General features: G+C 38.1%; 2 protein-coding genes across 3 annotated transcripts in view; one reads left to right on the plus strand and one right to left on the minus strand.

Annotated features, from left to right (window-relative positions):
* The window catches only part of UHRF2 (ubiquitin like with PHD and ring finger domains 2), a 95,487-nt gene extending 88,384 nt beyond the window's left edge, over nt 1–7,103 (plus strand). Inside the window, exons 11-16 of one of the 2 annotated variants that reach the window (XM_076361601.1) lie at nt 12–174; nt 712–849; nt 1,667–1,790; nt 2,196–2,359; nt 4,334–4,432; nt 6,005–7,103. In XM_076361601.1, the coding sequence (XP_076217716.1) occupies nt 12–174; nt 712–849; nt 1,667–1,790; nt 2,196–2,359; nt 4,334–4,432; nt 6,005–6,151 (835 nt within the window). In that variant the 3' untranslated portion in view covers nt 6,152–7,103. The remainder of the gene's footprint in view (nt 1–11; nt 175–711; nt 850–1,666; nt 1,791–2,195; nt 2,360–4,333; nt 4,433–6,004) is intronic. The other variant, XM_076361602.1, reaches the window with a different exon arrangement.
* Nucleotides 7,104–9,482: 2,379 nt separating this feature from the next.
* Nucleotides 9,483–22,544, minus strand: part of GLDC (glycine decarboxylase) — a 51,864-nt gene continuing 38,802 nt past the window's right edge. Inside the window, exons 17-25 of the mRNA XM_076361731.1 lie at nt 18,945–19,070; nt 17,918–18,067; nt 17,337–17,449; nt 16,590–16,731; nt 14,820–14,931; nt 13,468–13,563; nt 12,095–12,267; nt 11,309–11,389; nt 9,483–10,310 (exon numbers count right to left, since the gene is read on the minus strand). Coding sequence (XP_076217846.1) covers nt 10,167–10,310; nt 11,309–11,389; nt 12,095–12,267; nt 13,468–13,563; nt 14,820–14,931; nt 16,590–16,731; nt 17,337–17,449; nt 17,918–18,067; nt 18,945–19,070 — 1,137 coding nt within the window. The 3' untranslated portion in view covers nt 9,483–10,166. The remainder of the gene's footprint in view (nt 10,311–11,308; nt 11,390–12,094; nt 12,268–13,467; nt 13,564–14,819; nt 14,932–16,589; nt 16,732–17,336; nt 17,450–17,917; nt 18,068–18,944; nt 19,071–22,544) is intronic.

Here is a 22,544-nt window from a genome sequence, read left to right on the forward strand (position 1 = left end):
TCTCTTTCTAGGGCATTGGCCCTTAACTGTGATGCCCCACTGGATGACAAAAATGGAGCAGAGTCTAAGAATTGGAGAGCTGGTAAGCCAGTCAGAGTAGTGCGCAGTTCAAAAGGACGGCGGATCAGCAAATATGCCCCAGAGGAAGGCAACAGATACGATGGCATTTACAAGGTATCCTGATTTCTACCAAGTGCAACATAACATTTTTCTTCAGCTGTTTTAAGAAGTTTCATATGTGTTAAATTGCAAATTCTTCATTATTACTTAAAAGAAATAATTCCTTTTTCTCCATGATAGCTTTTTAGCCTTAGCTTATTCTGCAAAGAACTGAAATGAAATTATTCAGAGCAGTTGTAACAGAACATAATCCATAATAGAATTTATAAAGTTGAATATGTAAGCTACTTTATATGTGCTTACTGAGTCATATTTATCCCTGGAAATGAAATTATTTCCTCACTCATTCCAACTATATCCTAGCTTTTTGTGCATTTAATGACTTCTCAGCATCTGAAATAAAGGTGTGTGCCTTTTAAGAGCACTGTATTTATCAAAAATACAAAAATTTTGCACCTGAGGGAAGAGCTGCTGTATAATAGTAATGTATAACTTAGCCTTCTCATTTCTTCTTGAACAGTTAAAGTATGACTATATGCATGTGTTTGGCTTGTGATAAAATAACGGCAGTAATTTTATAATGTTCTTTAGGTGGTGAAATATTGGCCAGAAATTGGAAAATGTGGATTTTTAGTTTGGCGCTATCTTCTGAGGAGAGATGATGTTGAGCCTGCACCTTGGACTTCAGAAGGAATGGAGCGGTCAAAGAAACTGGGTCTGAGCGTACAGGTTCGAATCAGGACTCGCAGAGTTGTTTTTATTCTCAGTTCCAGTAAACAAATTCCAGAAATAGAAATCAGTTAAATTAAAGCCCCTTTTTTTTTTTCTTGTACTTCACTGTGGCAGGATTTAATGCCAAAAAACATTACAGATTATCTGCAGACTGTAAGAGTCCTGTAATAGTGACACAGCAGAAGGAATGGTGGATGAAGCTTTCTGCCTTAGCAGTGAATTGTTTTGCATATATGGATTGGAAAATTAAGATTTTTAATCCAGTTTTGTGATCCTTAGGCTGGAAAGAATTTCTACAAGCGCCTATTGTTATAGTTGAGTCTAAGAAATCAAAAAACCTGTGCATTTTAATGTATTTTTCTCTCCATGTGACTGAGGAGTTTGTATAGGTAGTGTATTTCAGCACAGAAATGAACTGACCCATGAGCACTTGGGTATTGCAGAATCCATGAAATATGGGAAGAATTAACATACTGTTTCTTTTCTCAACAAGGCAATGGTATAACTTGCAGGATACCATGATCTTCAACTTTGCCTAACTGATTTGTATAGTTGTAAGGGCATAGATATGGATATGGGGTTCCTTTTAATACAGTCTAGTCTGGATTAGATTCTTTCACTTGACCACACTTTCTTAATAATAAATACTAATTTAAATGTTTTCTCCATCATGTAGCGTTTTAAAAATTATTTTTTTGTTATTTCAATATGTAGTCACAGGGTTTTGAAGTCTTTTAGAAATTAGTCTTGTTGGTATTTGGGAATTCCTGTATGCCAGTGGGTTTTGTTTTAAATCTGTCCTTTTTTATTTTAGTATCCAGAAGGTTATTTGGAAGCCATGGCTAGTAAGGAGAAGAAAGATAAGGTTAAAAAGCAAACTGTGAAACAGGAGCCAACCAGTCAGAGTAACGGAAACCAGAAAAGGACAATTGATGATGGTATTTCTTTTTACTTTTTTAACATTCATCAGCAAAGTCTGTCATGTTATGTTTATTAATCCAGTAGCATGAAAACTTTGCGGAAGTGTGAAGTTATTTGGAATACTAATGTAAACCGATAAGTACATGGTCTGTAATTAAGTAGTAGTGTAGGGAACTTATCCTATTTACTACTCTTACGGGGTTTTCTTCTCTTAAGCTCTGTAGAAAAATGAACAGTCTTCTGGGCAACTGTGTGTGCAGTCCAAAACAACGCTGAACAGTATGAGTTGGAGTAGGACTTTGATTGCCGCATTTCATGAGTGTAATCCATGTTTCAGCCTTCTAGAAACAGTTTTGTCTTCCCCTTTTATTAGTTCAGACTAACACTCTGTTGTTACTGCATCTGATTGTCATAATCTTAAGCAGGTATAGAGGAACCTACGAATACACCCAAAGCCATGAGGATGGGAGATGGAGGGAAAGGAGAGGCTTTCAAGCTGACGCAAGAGCAGCAATGGCTGATTAGAGAAGACTCTATGAACCAGAAACTGTGGGATGAAGTACTTGCTTCTCTTAAGGAAGGACCAGTATGTTTGCTGCATGCATAATTTTTAATGTTCACCTTTTCTTTAGACTGTTAGGAGAAATCTTGAGTCTCTCTTAAAACCGAATTTGCTGCTTGAACTTTTGCTGATACAGACTGCGTCTAGCATTATTTTTATTTGTAAGATGTTGATTTCAAGAAAATAATCCTTGCTTGTACAACTCGCTATTGATGGCTCAGTTTACACCTGCATAATAGAGATTTTTTTCTTGCTCAAAAAACATCTTGAAGTTAGAAGTGGCTTTTTGTTTCTTTTCCTTTTTGAAGGGAGCGTGTTTTCTTTGAAATTATAAATGTATTTTTGTGCTGTGCTGATGTGAGAAGTCAGACATGAAGAAAGATGGTTCTAGTCACTACTTTTTGTTTAGACAGAAAATAATTTTATGACAGAAAATACAGCTTGCTTGCTTTGTTTAAGAAGATAGAAGTACCGTCATCTTCAAATTTAGATATGAAATGAAACTATTTTCATCCAAATCTAGATTATCCCACTCTGTAGAGAGGGAACCTTAAGTAACAGAGAAAATACTTTTCTCCCCCTAAATGTCAAAAAAAATAGCAAGAATAGCTCAAGATTGAAGAGACTATAGACACTAGTATAAAAAAAGTCCACGAAAGGAATATCTCCTGAAATATGATGTCTTTCAGTGATAATTTGTCTTAACAATGTCAAGTTCATAGTTATTTTAGCTGTTTTGCAGAAGAAATCAAGGCACTAAGAAGTTAAAATAACTTCGTAAAACTCAACTCAGTGGAAAACAAACCATTGGTTGGAAAATGGATATCTAAAAATGGACATACATAATTAGTTTATTTGAGAATTACCAGTGGCTATTTATGGTGCTTCTGTAACAGAAAAAGCATCTATAACTCCCTGTTCTTCCACTTACAGTACTAGTTTTTGTTATAATGCTGTTGCAGTTGACTTTGTGTAGGAACTGACAGTGTAAAGTTATTCACTGTTAACCTGTCTTCTATCCAGTGTCTATAATGACTAGAAGGAATTTCAGCTCTTAAAATTGTGCATGATGACAAGCAATAGAGATACGTGTTTGTAAAAAGGAGAAAACAGTAATTTAAAAGCGGTTGAGTTACTGAGAAGTCATTTTTCTACAGATTCCTACCCATGATTTTGGTGAGATTTCCATTTGGTTGCCACTGAAAGCAATGGGAATCACAGGTAGCTTTGGGTTGCTACTGTGGAAATGTAAACCTTTCTGCTTGAAACAACCACTTTCCCTTTTAACTAAATAAAATGTGGTTTAAGATAAATCTGGTATTATAAAAATTGTTACAAAGAACCATATTTTGATTACCCATTGATCTCCTTTTTTTTCTATACCCAAGCTTGTATTCTTGAGATACTTGGAGATCACTGACATGCCAGAGACAAGCATGCTAGTGTGTGTAAAACACCTGATATAAATTTATCTTGAGATTCCTCAGAGATGTACTGAGAAGATTAAAAACCAGGGAGGTTGATTTACACACTGCGGAGAATTTGGCCTGAGGAGAGAAGCAGCCGTTAAGCTACCCATAAGCCATAAGCACAGGAGGAGGTGCAGAAGTGGCTTTTTTAGGCAGAAGAAGTTCCCTTGGCAGAGAAGCAGAGCTCTTTCAGGGACATGCAAATTTCTAGCAGCAGTTAATAAACACAATTACTAAATTTTCTGACCTATGCTAAGAATCAGGCATGAGGGGCCCTCCGCTCTGCTTCATTTTGTTTATAACAATACTCATACAAACCACTAAATAATCTTTAAAACATTAGTTCTCTGATTCGTGGAAGAGCAGGGAAATGAAGCAGTTACAGACCTGCTTCCTGATTACTTTTAGAAAGCTGCACTCATGGATATGGAGGACTTAAGAACTTCTGGAAGTTCATCTTTATGTAATAAGTGGCATTTACGAGAACTGTAATAGAGTTTGTCTTTTTTATTCCTTTGCCCTACACTAGAATTTTCTGAAGAAACTGGAACAATCCTTTATGTGTGTCTGCTGCCAGGAGCTGGTTTACCAGCCAGTGACAACAGAGTGCCTCCACAACGTCTGTAAAGTAAGAATAAACTCGGTCTTGCTCTGGGCTGTTTTCTTGGCTCTGAGACACCAGTCACCAAAGCCATATGTGTTTTAGAAAGACAATAATTATTGCCTAACATTCTGAGCAAAAACATGCAACAAGTTTGCGTTCAGTGATTGCTGTGTAACCTTAATTTTATGTAATAAAGAGTGGAAGTACGTTTGGTATAGTTCCTGATAGACATAATGAGTGAAGTTTACCATTGCTGTCATTCCTTTGTGATCAGTGGAATTACGCTAGGAATTGGTGTGGTCCAGGAGCTAGATGTTGGTACAGTAACAGTAATTTAATTTTACCTAGTTAAGGAATAAAACCAGGTTTTATAATTGTGTAACACTCTTAATAGGAGTTATTGAAAAGATGCAGCGTAATACAAGAAAATTATTTGGGCTTATTTAGAGTAAGTTATGTTATCTTGTTATTCTTGGCATTGGTTGTGTTTGGTAGGAGGGCCACAGAATTCAATTTATAACTTGTGTATCTTACAATCTTGATCAGTTGGATATAGTGTAAGGAGTTTGGAATCCAGTTTGTACTAGAGTTAATTTTTGTGGCATGAGTGTGTATAGAATCATGCACTGAATTGTGCATATTTGAACTGTGCCTGCCATACCTAGTATTTCTGCCTAAGAGCCTAAAAGGACTCAGACTATTATCATCCCAGTACAATATCTGATAATGCAAGTTCACTGTTCAAGAAGATATGTATCACTCCAGTTAAAAATCACTGTGTTGTTATGGATGGCCTGCAGACATAGAATGATTATGGCTCCTTAAAAAACATAAAAAGTATTATGAAGGGGTTACTATTTAGAATTACAGAAATTGGAAAACCATGGAGAAGAGAAAGCTGAATGGCAACAAACTCAGAAAGCACAGAATTTGAAGATGTCGGTAAATATTTGCAAATACAAAAGAATATCCAGTTAAAGTTGTAAGGAATAGTTTGATAGTAAGCTGCTATTGCTGTTTGGGCACAGATCTGCCCTGATAAATTTCTGATATTCAGCTCACATGCTCGGGCTATCTGCAGCCTGTGGTAACATAGTAAGGAGGGCAGCACTGATGCTAATGTGTTAGAGATTGTATTATTCTACATATGTCTTTAAGGCTTAACTGAATCTCATCCAGTGAGGTAGATGGAAATTGTTACCTAAACAATATACGTGGTATACTCACCTTCCTCTTGAAATGAAGGTCTGGAAAACTGTAGCAATCTAACCAGGAAGCTAGAAGGAAGCTGCAGACATGGCTGTGGTACACAGGAAGGCACTAGTGGAAATGAAGGGGAAGTCTTAGTAGTGATTTGTTTTAACTCCTCCCAACCTCACTGTTTCACATCCCAGCCCAGAGCAGAGTTCCTTTGTCAGGACATTTTAGTCATAGAGGCAGAGGTAGGTGCCAAAGGGCTTGGTAATGACTTCCTTTTTTCTGGTAGTACAGGAGATTGCATCTTTGGTCTATAGTGATTCCTTAGTTTTTGCTGGTCAAGCTGTCAGTCTAAAACAAAGTTCTCACAATTTACTTCTCTGTCTTTATTTGACCTAGAGTTGTTTACAGCGCTCCTTCAGAGCTGAAGTCTTCACCTGCCCTGCCTGCCGCTATGACCTGGGAAAGGGCTACACCATGGTTCCCAACAAGATACTTCAGACACTACTGGACCAGTTCTTCCCTGGTTACAGTAAAGGACGATGATGTGCTCAGATCCTTCAGTACTTCTCCCAGTGACTTTATAGACAGTAAAGGAGAATAAACATGGGAAATTCAACAGTGGACCAGCCAGCTTGGTGGGACTCAATATGTTGTCACATTTTGAAGCAGCTAACCCTCTTCCCCTCATAGCCATCTTTTTGGTGTAGTGAGAACTCTAATTCTCAGCTGTCTTTTAACATCAAGGGTAGTTTTGGCCAGTTAACAAATAGTTTTTAAAGAGAAAAAAAAAAAAAAAGAAAAGCCTCAGCTCTTACTGGCCTAGCTGATGCTTAATTTATGATTTATTTTTTTGTAACTACCTCAGGACAGAGGAAAATAAATTGTGGGGATGACAAAAAGTTAGTGAAGTTTTAGCTACACACTGCCTCCTGAATATTAGTTGTGCCTGGTCCATGTGGTTTGATTTACAAAAAAACCCCAAACCAAAACAAAAACCCACAAAAAACAGCAAAAAAACAGAAACAGCACTTAAGCCAGCTGGATTAAAGAACAGCAAATTCTGTGGTGTGCATAATCCTTTTTTGTCTTTTTCTTCCATTATGCTGTATTTTTTTGCAAGAACAGGCTGATTTTTAGTCTATTTTTGTGAGCTTCATTGTGCTTTTCTTGTATCTTATGCAAGTTGACTACTAATGACTAATGAGAACAATATGAATGCATTGTTGCTGCATTAGTGTAAAGTGATCTGTGTTTTTTGCACTTAAAGAGGGTATTCAAGACACTCTAGTTGTGTAAAAAATATTTCATATAAAAAAGCCACTTCTGTATTAGTTAAACTGTATGCTTTTAGTAGGTCTTGTATCAGTGGCAATACATCTACACAGCATTGAAGGCAGTGCTAGCTTGGAGAGGGTTCAAATCGCTTCATATTGTGATCTGAAATTTTATATACAATATATCCCCCCCCCAAATATACCTTATTAAATATTTTATGATTCAGAAAAGTTGCTAATTTTGTTTTTACTATTATCCACTTATTTAAATTGCAACATTTTTACAGATTTTTTTTTTTTTTTTTTAGATTACTAAATGCTTTCTTTAGGTGGGCTTCTTATTTTTCAGACATGAGGCTTTATATTCCTTAACTCATTTCTCAACAAAAACACCAAAAAAACCCAACAACCTGACATCGATATCCATGGGCTCATATGTACTCTACAGCAGCGGCTGTCATGTAGCTACTATGGTCTCTACTGAGCATTTGAAGGAGGCTTGTTGGTGCTCAGTCCATGTACCAGGGTCGGAGGGAGCCCTTCCTGCCCCGCTGGCATTGGCAGTGCTCGCTGCCAGAGCCAGCTCAGGGCGGCTGGGAGCTGTATGTGCCCTGCACAGCAATCAGTCAGAGATTCCCACCGTAGGCATGGGGCTGCACTAACAGCCTGTAGCCTGCAAAGTAGGCATATGTAGAAATATGTATGGAAGTATATATGTCATTCTCAGTGATTTAAAGTCTTGCCCTTACCCTGGTTTGGGTAAGGGTAATGATCGGTAATGAACGATCGTTCAGATGCACGTGGCAGTGCTGTTTTTTGTGGCTGAAAGTTAGCTTAACGGCTTATTCAATTCATCTGAATAAGTAACTTCTCTGTCTCCCCACGCTCCCCCCCATTCTGCTTAGGATTTCAGTTGCATCAAAAATACATAATGCTGGTACTATCTCTCTAGCCATGTATCAAAAAAAACAGGCATTGTTGAACAGTTTTGAAAGATTTAACTCCTCAGCTTTTTCTGTGCTTACTAGAATGAGGGTTCAGCCTTTGTTCAGTAGGTGAGTTGGTATTAGTGTTAAGCATACGGTTTAAAAGAGCTGTAGACAGGTTCTTATATCCTGTTGATCTGTTGTTATGTTTTACAAAATGGTAGCTCAGTATTTTATGGACAAAACAGATGTAATTTTACCTTTGTAACAACCATTGCATCTGTGCAGTAAGCAGATAAGACTTGTGACTTTTTACTTGATAGTTGAGTGCTGTGAAATATTTTATACATTTTAATGCTTTTTTCTGTTTGATAGCTTTTACCAATTAATTGATGAGATAAATTTGTCAGTTTGAGGTCAACAATGGGAAGTTCTCTGCTTAATACAAAGAAATGTAAACCAATTTTTTAATATATCTTTTCAGTGACAGACACAATCAAGCAGCATGAAACTGCCTTTAACAAACATTAAAGTAGCTTGACAAGACTTTGTGGAGGTAGATTGGCAACACAAAAAGACTGTCCTTTCCTCACATGACAAGTTCGCAGTGTTTTTTCACCATTTTTTACACCCTTAGTGCTATATCAGTAGCTACTGAAAGATGCCCTTTTCAATAGTAAATTCTAGAGTATGAAATTCTAATTTTCTTCACTACATATTTAGACGTTTTAGGACCTACGTGCAGCTTTTCACATCAAAACTGATACCTGGCCTAACGTTCCTTTAACGAAATCCATTCCTGTCTCCTGTCAGCTGCAGTCTCTCTGTGTAATTAAAGCCCCCATTGAAGTCTAAAGGTAGGTAATGAAAAAGTTGCAGTCCCAAAACTTGCACTATAAAGGACACAAAAGTACAGTACTTAAAATAGTGCCGTAAACACTGGCCTCATTTGTGTCACTTCAAAGAAAGCTCCCAGGCATGAGCGTGCATGTAGACCTTCAAGAAGAGGTCGAGTAGCTGCTGGTTGTATGGTACAAAACTGTGTGGTACTTTCCCCAGTCTGAGTGTTACCCCAGTACCTGCTTCCTCATTCACCAAAATCCTGCTTCGTGTGGCTGAATGACTTCGTCTCTACAGGGGTGCTCACTTGCATCAAACGCAAATGAATCTGCACAGACCCGCTCTCAGGTTCCTTTCAAATGTGCTCGTCATACGTACAGTCTGTCTGTGTAACTGGTGAGAGGATCGGCTTTATGTAAGTTTGACTGGGAACAGAGCAGAAGAGGCTCCTGTTTAAGGTCTGTGCTCTGGCTGCTGAGCAATTGAATGTGTCATTGTGTGTAGCAGTTGGGCTCTGGTCTCAGGGTGCTGTCGGTATTCTTGGAGGGCCAGAGCTAAAGCTGTGAATCAGTTTTTACATGAGCTGTAGACTTACATGACAAAGCAAGGCAATTTGAGTGCACTGTATAAACCAAAGCCAGTATCCAAAATAAGAGATCTGAGAAACTGTGGAAGGACAATACTTTGTTGGACAAGATCTAACCTCATACTAAGCAGTTCACAGTCTGTTAGAAGAGGGGTTTCATGCCTTCTCCGGAATAAGAGGAGAGGATTAGATGGAACTACAAGGAAAAATTGATGTCATACAGAAAAAAGTTAAGTTTGTAACTGCTCAGTAAAACTCATCATTCTAGTTCATTAAAAAAAATCAGAGATTTATTTCAATATTAATCTCTGCCAGTATTTTGTTTTGTGTAGAAGCTGTTACTGCTGTGGCAATTCGACAAATCAGAACTTAAGCTTCATAATTTCATACTTTGTTGGATAAATCCAGCTGAAAAGTTAAAATCCAGAACATGACAACACTTAGAATTCTGACCAATTTTATTAGAGTACTAACATTGGTAGGTAAAAAAACCAGTATGAAATACTAACACTAGCAATGCTAGTGGCAATACATGAAGTAAATGAAATAATCTACTTCATCTTTTTTTACAGAATATAAACAATTACTCCTGCAGTTAATATTCATTACTATTGCCTTATGCATCTGCATCTTTTCTACTTTTTTTAACCATATCTTCCATGCCACTTTGCAAATTGGGTGTTAATTGTTAAAACTTTAGCACAAAACAGACAAAATGCGGAATCAAGGCAACTTCAACATCAACTGCTGTGGAACAATCACATTTTGTTTACACCTAGCATACTGATTGTATTTACATTCTAACTGAGCAGTGATTCAATTAACAAACATGGTGATTATCCAAAATATACACAGTATATAAATCCCCTATCAGGTCTGGGAGGAAAAGGCCATCCTGATGGACTCTGAAATCCAGGCAGCTGGAAGCGGTCTTACGAAGATGCTCTTTTCTGTTCAGAAAAGGGAGATTCGTAGGCTTCCATTGGTGGGCAGGTACAAACCAGATGTTGATCTCCATATATGTCATCAATGCGAGCAATTGTGGGCCAAAACTTGCTTTCAGCCTTCACAAATGGCTAAGTACAGAAGAAAAAACAACTATTTTAATTTTTCTACTGAGCAAATCTACATAATTGTAATTGACATTAGAAATTTTAAGAATGACAAATGCTGGAAAAGTGGATTTTTTAAAGTGAAGACATACTTCAAATCTATTTGCAGTCCCTGAAAGTTAACAAGCATGTATAATAGAGTTGGCAGTCAAAAGAATATTTAGATTTTCAAAAAAGCGTAACCATGTCCTCTAACAAATGCTTGCAAAGAAGCAGTTGTCATAGGATAAAAGAAAACTATGACCCTTTGAATAATTGACTTACAGATAGGAACCAAGGAAAAGTGGAGGAGACTACCAAGACCTGTGCTGTTCAATATAGTTATAATATATAGAACAAGGTGGCAAACTTCACAGGTGAAGTTAAATTCTTCCTCTTTGAAGCAGCACGTAGCAATAAAATAGATGCAATTCAGTTTTAGGTGAGAAAAGTCAGTTACACATATATTTAGCTGTTAAGATTGTGGAAGCAATTTTATGTAGTGCTCTGAAGAAGTTTGATGTATGCAGCTCCAATTTGACCTTTATTTGTAGCAGGCTCACATTGGTGTGGCTTGCCCCATGCTGACTGTGCATCTTGTCAAATTCGCATCCAAGTTCCGTGGAGCAGCGCTTCGAATGTCGGGACGTGGGACTCTGTTTTGGGAGTCCCTGGTGCAGTATGTCAGAACTGAACGGGCTGTTTCCAATAGGAATGTGCAATATTGAAGTGCTGAGATTTAGAAATCCAAGCTTGCACTTCCTGTGTAGAGCCTTTTTTTTAAGATCTTTTTTCCTTGTCTTGAAAAACAAAACTAATGGAACTACTGTAGAGCTCACACACATAAAAATTGAGCAACAGTAAAAATGTCTCTGAAGTTTTTATTCTTGCCAGATTACTTCATCTCCAACTGACCAGAAAACCACAGAGCAGAAAGCACATTTATATATTACCACACCAGTAGTATCCCATTATTTACTCACCAGTGGGAATGCTGCCACTTCTCTGGAATAAGGACGATCCCACTTGGAAGAAGTGACACAGTTCAGAGTATGTGGTGACATCTACAAGCAAAAAGACATGTTTAGGACATGAAATTACTGAATTCAGTTGAACATATCGGTGTGAACCCTCCCTCAAGTTCACGTTACTATATAGAAATAATTACTGTCTAGAGAGTCTCTTGAGAATACCATTTATCTGGGGAAAAAAAGGCAGATTTAAAACAGGAAGCAAGCCAGTATCTGCGGGTTTTTTTTAAGTTTGCCTGAAGATACTACCCAAAGTTTGAATATAATTCCAGCTTTTCACTAAATCCCCTCGGTATTTAAAGTCAGTACAGCATTACAAGAGTTGAACAGAACTTAAGCCTATAGCAATTTTGTGCTGCAGTTGCTAAAATCATTCATTCAATCTTTATTTTACTGTCAGTTTCAAGGTCATTCCACTTCCCTTCTTAAACCAGATAAATAAGCATCTCTCCTTCATTACTTTAAGACGGCCTTGAAAATTATAGATCATGTGCTTGCGTAAATAACTTTCTCTACTCTGTCAGCAAAGGCCAGACTTCTGACTTGAAAAAGTCAAAATTCAAATTTTGAAAAAGTTTAAGATTTCTAAAAAAGTCAAATTTTAAGAAGTTCATGTGTTCCCTGTTGCACACAGTTATTTTCGAGAGTACTGAAAGACCAGGAAGCACGCTCACGTAGTTTCAAGTAAGTCTCAACGGTTAAGCTGATGCTGGTAACTTGCTCTACATGCCATCTTACCTTTAGTGGGTTAATTTGGGGGTCCATCCTGCCCTCCTCTATTTCAGCAATTTCCTGCCGAATACTGATCATTGCATCACAAAATCTGTCCAGCTCTGCCTTGTCTTCAGACTCTGTTGGTTCAATCATAAGTGTCCCTGCCACTGGCCAGGACATGGTTGGAGCATGAAAACCTGATAAAGAAGAAATCAGTCACCGACAATAGGTTATGAGTTAATACATGCATTAGCTAGCAATTAATTCACAAATTCAACCCTTTCTGTAATCTTTACAGGACTGAACTCACTGGTAGTGTTGGAAGTGTACGGTAGAGGTAAGACAGACTTTTAAAGTATCTTAGTTTTTAACACTGAAGGGTAATGCCATTGTATTATTTACAATAGAGTTACACACTGATTTTATGAAATGCTCTTAAAACCTGCTCTTTTTGCTTTGTTACTTTTCAGCCCAAAGTATATTGCTTCTTTCCCAGGTTATTTCTGTTCCTGCTGTTCACTTCAGTAGAAATGTTTTGTCACTGTACCTTCTTATGAGAGGCTGAATGGCCAAGTGAGACAAGTATAGATTTCTGCATTGGTAAACAAGGTAAAAAGAAAAGGTGGTCTCTCGCGTTCCCTTCCTGCGCTACTGCTAATTACAGCCTCCTGACACTTCTCTTTCGGCTGCAGAGGATGGAACTTTACTAAACTTATCCATGTAACTCACCTCCATACCTACTGAAAAGTCTATTTAAAGTGGTGCCTCCTATTTAAGGCCATAGCAGCCCCCTTACAAAGAGCAGGAAGGGTGGGTTTTTTAGTATCGCAACTGGGCTTTGGATTATTCACTGACGAGGTATTACTGGTTAGGGTTTTAACAGCTTTTATACACATTTGTTAGAAGCACAGTTGCATAGGATCAAGCAGTTCAATGGGTCATCTTGTCTGGCAGCCAAAGAGTAGCCATGATCAGATTCTTCAGAGCATGTGTACAAAACTGCCTAAACTGTATCAGGATGGAAGTGTTTAAATCCTATTATCCTAGTTCGAAAGTATTTCTTTCTTTTTCTTTTTTCTTTTTTTTTTTTTTTTTTGTTGGAATCTTGCTAAGCTCTTGGCTCCAGCCCACTGGCTCCAATGGTTGAGAGTCATGTAATAGCAAATTTGAAGGGGCAGTTTACAAAACTGGGGAGGCACCAGCAGACTTGTAAGTAGCTACTACAACTCAATTGATGCAAATATCTCTCTAAGCCGTTAATGAACATGAGACCTGAAATGATTGTGACAGATTCACCATCCATAAGCACAGGACTAGAATGTTTCTGGCTCCCTTTAGAAGAGATTTAGGAAATTCTCAGTTACGCTGCTATTTTTAGAAAATGACATTTGACTTACCGTAATCCTGAAGTCTCTTAGCAAGATCTACAGCTTCAATATTTGCTGTTTTTTTGAAAGGTCTCGTATCCAAAATGAATTCATGGGCTACATAACCTGTGAATGAAAAAGTGTACACTATGTTTACTTATTAGGAGAATAATGCAATCTACCAAGCAGTCTATTCTGATTGGTTTTGTGGAGAACATGGCAAAAAGACAGATTAAAAAATATCCACTTGGGCAAAAACTCAAACCTGAGAAGTTATCAGGTAAGAGATATACAACTCAGTATTTGAAGACTGGCCCTCTGAGTCCCACGTCACATTAAGAAGAGGCCTCATTTCCAAAATCAGAACTAGGAAAGGGTGGTCAAAGTAGCTCCTATAATTTACAAGTACTCTGAAAAATAATTGGATTTGTTAGTGGCCCAACACCATTTGGGTCTTAGGCTATCCTGAATTAGCCATGTACAAAATAATCAGTTTCATGTTATGCCAGAGAAAAGCTCAAATCTGGGGTTATAGAGAGGCTAAAGACATAAGTTATGTAAATTTATATCCATGATCCTGGAGAACCTTGTTCAACTTCATTGCTGAATCTTTTGAAATTTGCAACTTCCATTCACTTCTGTAAGGAAATAATATATTCTCTTAAAATGCAACCTGCAGGTTTAGCCAAGGTGTACTCCATTAAATTTAAGACATATATTTTGAAGAGCATACATATTGTACTCAACTGTTCTTTGGTGCCATTCAGCTTAAACAAGAAAAATAGCATTCTCTGATAGTTACTCTAGTATAACAGATAATTTTTTCACCTGCTGCAAGACGGGAGAACCATAGCAGGGAAGTAGAATGTGGCTAAAGTATTTTGCATTGCCAAGGGGATTCTCTCCCATCTCACAAAGAAGAATAAGGAGCAGAAATGAGAGAAATTTGGGTGGGGGTTTTTTTCAGAGGAAGTGTGCAAGGGAAAGTACAGGTCCAAAAATTGCTTCCAGTTCTTAAATTGTTGTGCCATTGGTTATGGGAGATTTGGAGACCTCAACTTTGTTGCTTCTCCTTTTTCTACTGTTCAGTAATCTGCTACTAGACTTCAAGGAGAACAATCTGGTTTACTCCATCTTTTGTCATCATTTCATCTAATTACAAACTGGCATTTTTTCTTCTACTTCCAAGTATCTCAGTTTCATTGCAATACCTCCACAGAAGCAGTGTGGCAGGTTATTTCTCTCCTTGTGAACAACATCAAGAGAAGTTTGAGATGCAGTTGTCACATAGTATTAAAAAAGAACCATATTGCAAGCCAACTTCTACACTAGGAAAAGAAAAAGTCAGCTTTGTAGAAGAAAACAAATTGTCCAATACTTGCCTCTTGCTCCTCTGAAAAGGATTTTGTAGTGCTTCTCTAGCCTCTTTGCCATGTAGTTTGCATTTAGTATGGCAATCTCAGAAGCATGTTTCAGACCCTTTGCTCCCATTGTCTGAAAGAGGAATAACATGAAGAAACAAATCTAAAACCACTCCCAAGCAAGCTAAGTGTGTGCTTGTACGGGCAAGCATGATAGACAACAGCACCTTAATGGCTAGTTTTAAGGCAGTCACACTGCTATTACACTTTTCCACACTACACTCACAGAAAAGCACTGGGTATTACTTGAGAGCAACTTTAGTATACATAGCTTATGAGACTGCTTACTATAGAAGAGTTTTTGCTTAAAGTCAACAAGTGAACAACCCAAACCTTTCCTCAAACTGAGAAGCTCTGAAGTGAATAGAAAAAAGTGAGCAGAACTCAAGAATGTCATTAGCACACTTGTAAGAACTGCACATGCTGCCTGGCACCATCCTTACCCCCAGGGAAAGAGCATCCAGAGAGCTGCCCAAAAAGCTATGTGTGCTGTCCATACAGATTATCCCAGCAACTCAGACTCTGCTTGCTGGTGTCATGTCACATGATGCTGCACATTAAGAGCCAAATGATCACTGACACACTTATTTCTCTCTTAAAGCACTGCAAAAGGACAGTGCTGGAATTGAGCTGTGGTTGAATTTCTTAACACTGCACTTAGAAGTTAAGTTGGCAAAGGAGAAAGCCAAAACAGACTTCAAGGTATCCCCTTTAGATGGGACAGTGTAAACAGATGGCACTTTGCGTTGTGAAGAAGCAGTTTCCCTTAAAAATTTACTACAGTTTAAATATTCTGTGATAGGGACCAGCTTACAGTCACGAGTGATTTTTACCCACAGCTGAAAAGCCACCATGGAAGTTGTACCAGCTCATATTTGCTCATTTCAAATTCCAGAAGAGCTGGTTTCCCCGGGAGCGGAAGTTTCCATGGTTAGAGTATCAAACTGGCTATAGGGTACTCGGAATGACAATGCACTTACGTTCACCATTCCAACTCTTTCTCTCACTGAAAGCTTTAAATGCTGCTCAGAGTTCCAGCACACCCTCTTCTCAAACAGAATTTGAATTTACACTCATCTCTGTTGGTTGAATACTTCCATATATATAACCAAGCATTTGCAGGCTTATCACTACATTGCAAGGCGTTAAAAAATTACATAGATCATAATCAAGTTGTCGCACATCCAAAGCCAAAACTAAGTTCAGTTTTCAAATTCAGTAAAATCCCCTGGAATTCAAGTTCTTATTAAACAGATTTTGGAAAGTTAAATGTTATGTACAGGTCAAGTATAAAAATACTGCAGCATACAACCAAAAATATTCTTGGAAGAACAGTAATTACCAAGCAGCTTTTAAACATGAAAACGTCAGTGTCAGAGACAGTGGAGGGGCAAGCCTGATTGCAGCTTTCTGCCTTGTGTCCACTTGTCTCAAGAATTATTACAGACAAGAGACAGAAGAATTAAGCAGGCTGCATAGATACAGCAGTTGTCCTGCCATCCTTTCCTATTGCAAGAGATGGCAATAGGCTGTTCATTGTCCTACTGGAAAACAAGGAGGTTCAAAGGATGTAAATAACCTATGACCGTGCCATAGTCATATGCATTTCAGCCTGTGCAAACATCTTATGGCAAGTTGCTCTTAAACCTGTTCATGTGGTTCCAGTAGTCCTCAGACTTGCTGAAACTGAAACAGACCCTCAGCTGATACTCCTTATAAAAGTCTACACACCTTGATATACACCCAGGAAATTGGCAATATAGCACTGGAACCCCAAGGTGCAGCACTGACAGTACCCAAAGGACATGCATCCTTATCCGGCTGTATTTTGATGACAGGGTGGGTGGGCAAGTAGGGAGCCAAATGCTTCTTCCTAAAACAAAAACATTGATTTTAGAACTTAAATGTGTGTTCCTGTGTTACCATTTCTGGACAGTTTCAGCAGTAGCTTCTCTTCACCTTCCTTCAAACACAGTCCTCCAGGAAGTCTGGTCTATGTCTTCTTCAACAGAAAGTTTATTAACATAACTGGTGACAATGGAGGATGGCACTCAGTTTTCAAGCTATCAGGAGATATTCATGCAGCTATCCAAATCAAAATGATTTTTTTAAAAGAGTAAGATTATTTTCTTTTAAAGGAATATGATGGTCCTATAGGATAGATTCACGTACTTTTTGTACCGCTCTGCGTTCTGGACTACGTACAATATCAGCCCTCAAAGTGCACAGATCATCTCTGCATTTACTCAGAAAACAGACTGCTGAGTGAGGTCTACCATACACACTAAAGGGCCAACATGAAAGTCAGGGTTTAGGCATCATGAGATCAGCACATGACTATCCTGGAGAAGGGCAAAAGTTTACAAACAACAGTACACCTCTCCCATTCATGGCTCTGTACTTCAGTGAACTGCCAACCAAGATTCAATAAGGGCTTAGGTTTTTTTTTAAAGAAAAGGCTAATAAAGAGATACCCACACTCCAATTGGTCCCATTCCAGGTCCTCCTCCTCCATGGGGAATGCAAAAGGTTTTGTGAAGGTTTAAGTGAGAGACATCAGAGCCATAATCTCCAGGACGACACAGGCCCACCTGTGAAGGGAATACTGTGTCTCAAAATATTCTTTACATGCCATTTTAAGACCTGTTACTTCATTCAAGAAAAACAGCTTGAAAAAGATGTTATATGTTTTTCCATTTTTCTTTAATGTGATGTATCATGAACAAGAATTGATGCAAACAATTTTTTGCTTTAGGAATTCTTATTCATGTCTGTAAAGAATGTCTTTGACAAAGATTAGGCAGACTAAGCCAATTTCAGTGAACAGTGAACAACTCATACATCTTACAACACATTTCAGGGCAAAATCAGATAAAAGAGAATTATTTTCACCATCTAATTTTTATTACTGTTCTTGGAACCCTCACCTTCTCCCCTAAACACTGTGCCATCTTGTGAGGAAGCTGTATTATGGTCTGAACCGAGTACTGCTGTGCTATTTTTATTCCAAGGAAACGTACACTCCCAGTGGTAATAAATCTACCTAGGAGATTTTGTACCTGGGCATTCATATTTGCTCCGTCTAAGTAAACCTGGCCTCCGTGTTTGTGAATCAGGTCACACACATCTCCGATATCCTCTTCAAACACACCATTCGTGGAAGGGTAAGTGATCATGATGGCTGCCAAGTTCTCTTTGTGCTTGTCCACCTGGTGTCAGGGAGGGAGAGAGAAAAAAAAGGTCATTGAGGCTCCTAAAGCTTCTTAAGAGAAGATTTTTACAAAAAACATGTAATTAAGGTCATCAAGTGTTTCATAGGTGAGAAGCAAGTCTGTCAGCAGGTAGTCTAAGTCATTTATAGTCAGCAGAAGATACTGGGCTCTTTCCTTCAGCTATATCTATGGAAAAAGAGTTTTCTCAATAAATCAGAACTTTAAAAAAGGGAAGAGGCATGGTATTAAAAGACGTATGTATAATAGTAACTTCTGGGACCTTAAGACAAGCCAAGTGGAACATCTGGCCTTCAAGGTAATGTGATCTAATGACCATTCCACTACTTACAGCAATACAGTTCTATGACTACTGTAAAAGCCTGCTCAAATATGTATTTTTGGAAATGTGTCCTGCTAATCCCTTGGATTCCCAAGATTCACCTGCAGCCTATCTACTCAAAAAAGTGAAAAGTTGCCTAGCAACACCTTCCGCAGCAGAGGTGGGCTTGAACTTTGCTAAGCAAAGGCTAAAGTGCAGTTTCAAATGCTTCACACTCAGGAATATGCTTCATTCACTTCAAATAGTAGATGTAGACCAAAAAGGTCTGCTATAAAAGAGCCTACTGTGTGGAAAGACTCTCTGAGCCACTCCTGCACCAAAGATCCTCAAATTAAAGGAAATCTCACAAGTGTCACATGGCTAGTGTCTGAGTGAGCAAAAAAATGAAAGAATTACTTATCCTTTTCAAGCATGTATTCACTATTATTGTCCTATTTTCTCTCAAAGAAAAATCTGATTCAGCTGCCAACACTATTAGCTGTAAAGGAGAAGAAGTGTTCCTGCCTTGAAAATTAAAGATGATTAAATACTCACCATTGCTTTTAAATGGGAGATATCAATACTCCCATTTTTATCCACTTCAATTGGCTGAATCTTCATCCCTGCCATTTGTGCACTTGCTGGATTTGTACCATGAGCAGATTTAGGAATAAGGCAAACCTTAGAAGGTAAAAAGAAGCAGGGGCTAAAGTGTAACTAGTTAAAAAATCTTATAGCATTATGGTCTACACTCAGCCACAACTCATTATCAAAGTTTTCAAAAGGGATCTTGAGGGAATGTTTACTGGCAAATTGGCACTTGTACTGAAGGATGCAACCCGATTTTCCTTGAAGAAAATCCATTCAAGTATCAGCATCTAAATACTCATTAGGAAACTAAAGTTTCATTTGTTGCATAAATCTTATTTAGGGCTGCAGTTCCAGAATATTATCTCAGATACTCACATTTAAAATACTTTCGTCTCACCCCCCTTTTTTTTAAAAGACTAATTTTTTTACAGTACTCAGTCTCCACATGTACAATGACTTGAAAGGAAAAACTAATTCCAACTTTCCACCACACCTCCAGCTGACTTCCAAAGCATTTTCTTCCGTATTCTATTCAAAACAAAAATTTAGACTGAAATATTTTGGCTATAGCTAAGAAGTTTCAGGCAGCTACTTACATGCTCTATACAGTTAATTTAAAAAGAAAAAAAGATAAGTACTTTTGCTTAAATAAATGTAGGTTAGTGATAGTTAGGAAAATGGAGCTCAGGATATTTCCAGACATTTGCTAGGAACTCCACCCCTTCTAAAGACAATAATTATACCTTCTCTAAAAAAAATCCTTTGCTTCTATTCAATGTGGGTATTGAAACACTTGTCTATTATGATTCTCTTTGAAGGATTAACTTAACTAAGTTTATTAAGTAAGTTACTCAAACTTAGCTGCATTAAATAACTGACAGTAAGGCACTTTGTTTTCATGAGAAACTGCACGATGGTCTCTACCTCATGTTCCATAAAGATGCTGAGACAAATATTAATTACTTTAAAAGCTATTCCAAGGAACTGACCCATCTGACTCAGCACCTGGATATTTGCTCTTCTTGCAGTGAACTGTCAATGTTTTACCGTGCAGCTGTGCTGAAAGGAAACACAAGGATCCCAGCCCCAGTGCCGGGAAGCACTGTGGCACATCTGTAGTCATTTTAGTTGCATAGCAGAAATGTGAAGTGAGTCTAGATTGCCACCCAGTCTTGCTGGGTTGCACCTGCAGCTGCTGGGCACAGAAGTTACTGATCAGGCAACAAAGCGGACAGACATGAGCTGTTATTTAATGTCGGTACTGTTTTTCCACGAGAGGGCACCAAATCCAAATGAGGCCGACTGCAAGAAGCTTGATCTGCTGGTTTACTTACTTTCTCCAGCCCAGGAGAAAAAGTCCCTTCAGTTGAAAGGTCAACATTTTGTGGGCTTTCTTCTTTTCTTCCCCCCCCCCCCTTTTCCCCCCAGATTATCTTGATTTTACTATAATATTTGAAATCTGTTAAGTGTGAGTAACTGCAAGCAGCCCGCAGACTCTTCTGTGCGGTTAACCTCTGGGTATTTCTGAGCATAGAAGAACCATAGGCACTCACAGAAGGCCAAGGTTCTTGCATAGAATGAGAGAAACAGCAAAGCATGCATGGATAATCAGAAGATAACTGTCCAAGGAATAAAATTTCAACCTAATTTCACTTCCCACTGAGTAAAACTACTCACAAAACAAAGCTTGTTAAGTGTAAAGAGGGGCTGATTTCAAGAAGTTTGAGGTGATCTGGATGCAACAAAGAAATAAAGACAGAGCAAGACAACACTCACTATTCAATTTTAGGTAGTTTCCTCACACAGAGGTTATAGTTCCCAGGAGGTCAGGACAACGACCCCTCCATTTTGAGAAAGCAAATGAGTTCCAAAGCCAACTATAAAATCAGGTTCAGAAAATATGGATATTATTGCACTAAGGAATTTTCCTACCATTTAAAGCCAGCTCTATGAGTGTGTGAAAGAGGAAGATCTAACTAATCTCAGATTTCTGAGAAGTTTTTGACGTGGTCCTAAAAAATGTTCCTAAACTAATTTCCAGCGGGGTAAGTGGGAAGGTTCACATGGATAAATATTTCATGAAAACACAGGAAAGAAACAAAAAGATAGATGTTCAGTTTTCACTGTGGAGAAAGGTCTATCCTAATAGAACATTATAAATACCTGTGCTGGTTCCCTAGCATTTCAACTTACTCAGTATTGGTTTATAGTGGAGACATACAGTGAAATGCCAAATACCCTGTTAATACAAAATCACCCAGGTTACTAAAAGAACTGATTGCATAGTTCAGAAAAGAACCCACAGTACTGAGTAATAGCATTCAAAAAAGAATGTACTGGAGCCAGACTGATCTAGAATATTACACAAGAAAACAAATCTTAACAATACACAACTGTGATCATAGTTTTGAACCTATCGCCACTCAAAAGATCTTGCAGTGTTGTGGGGGCGGGGGGTTGTGGTGGTTAGCAACTGCATTAAAAACTAGTAAGGAAATAGAAAACAAAGAAAAAGAAACACGGAAGCTCTGAGGATAACCAAAGCTATGAGACAGCTTTTTTGAGAAAGGTGGACAAATAACTGGAATCCAACTAGGAAGACAGAAATGAGGATGGATAAGGATATAATGAAAATCTCAGAATTAACACATGATATGCCAGCTGTGAACAGGGGAAAACTGTTCATCACCTTTCAAGAGTGAGAGGGTATTAGATGAAATTGTAACATGTCAAGTTCAAAAAAATAAGAGGAAGCATTTCTTATGAAGAAATAGGATTATAAGATAATGGGTGATGAAGCCACAGAGCATTTTCTCCAAGATACTGTAAATATCAGAAGCTTCCTCATAAGAGGTCAAGTAATCAGATTTAATTGCAGAAAAATGCATAAGCCATGCCTTTGGATTCCTTTGGATCAGCAAGTTCCCAAACCACAGATATGTAGAAGCTGGGGCCGTGTGCTGGGTAAATACCATTGTATACTTGCTTTGTCCTTGTACTCCTTGTTGTAAGAGGAGTCTATCAGTCTGCTGTTGACCACTGTAAGACTGGATGCTGGGATTGACAGACTTTTGGTCTGGGCTAATCTGGCTGTTCTTATATCACAAACATGCAATCATCTCTCCAAAATGAAACTTGCTACCACCGACTTCTCACGTTTATGTATTTCAACCTATTTCATTTCCAATTAAACTTGTACCTAAACCCTACAACTAACACAGCCTTTCTTCCAGGCATGACAGATTGTTCAGAAAGCACCTAAAGGAACAATATTACTTTCAGATTTTTTAGCTATAACTGCCTGCCATTAAATGCAAATAAAGAATTATCTTTAAAAGAAAATAAGTATTCAAATTCTATTAAACATAGTGTACTAGGAAGAATTGATTCCTTTTGGGGGTTAACTACAGTTGTGTCCTGGTTTTGGCTGGGATAGTTAATTTCCTTCCTAGTAGCTGGTACAGTGCTGTGTTTTGGATTTAGCATGAGAATAATGTTGATAACACACCGATGTTTTAGTTGTTGCTAAGTAGTGCTTACACTAGGCAAGGACTTTTCAGCTTC

The sequence above is a fragment of the Aptenodytes patagonicus genome, chromosome Z, assembly GCF_965638725.1.
Source record: "Aptenodytes patagonicus chromosome Z, bAptPat1.pri.cur, whole genome shotgun sequence".
In the NCBI taxonomy this organism is placed as follows: domain Eukaryota; kingdom Metazoa; phylum Chordata; class Aves; order Sphenisciformes; family Spheniscidae; genus Aptenodytes; species Aptenodytes patagonicus.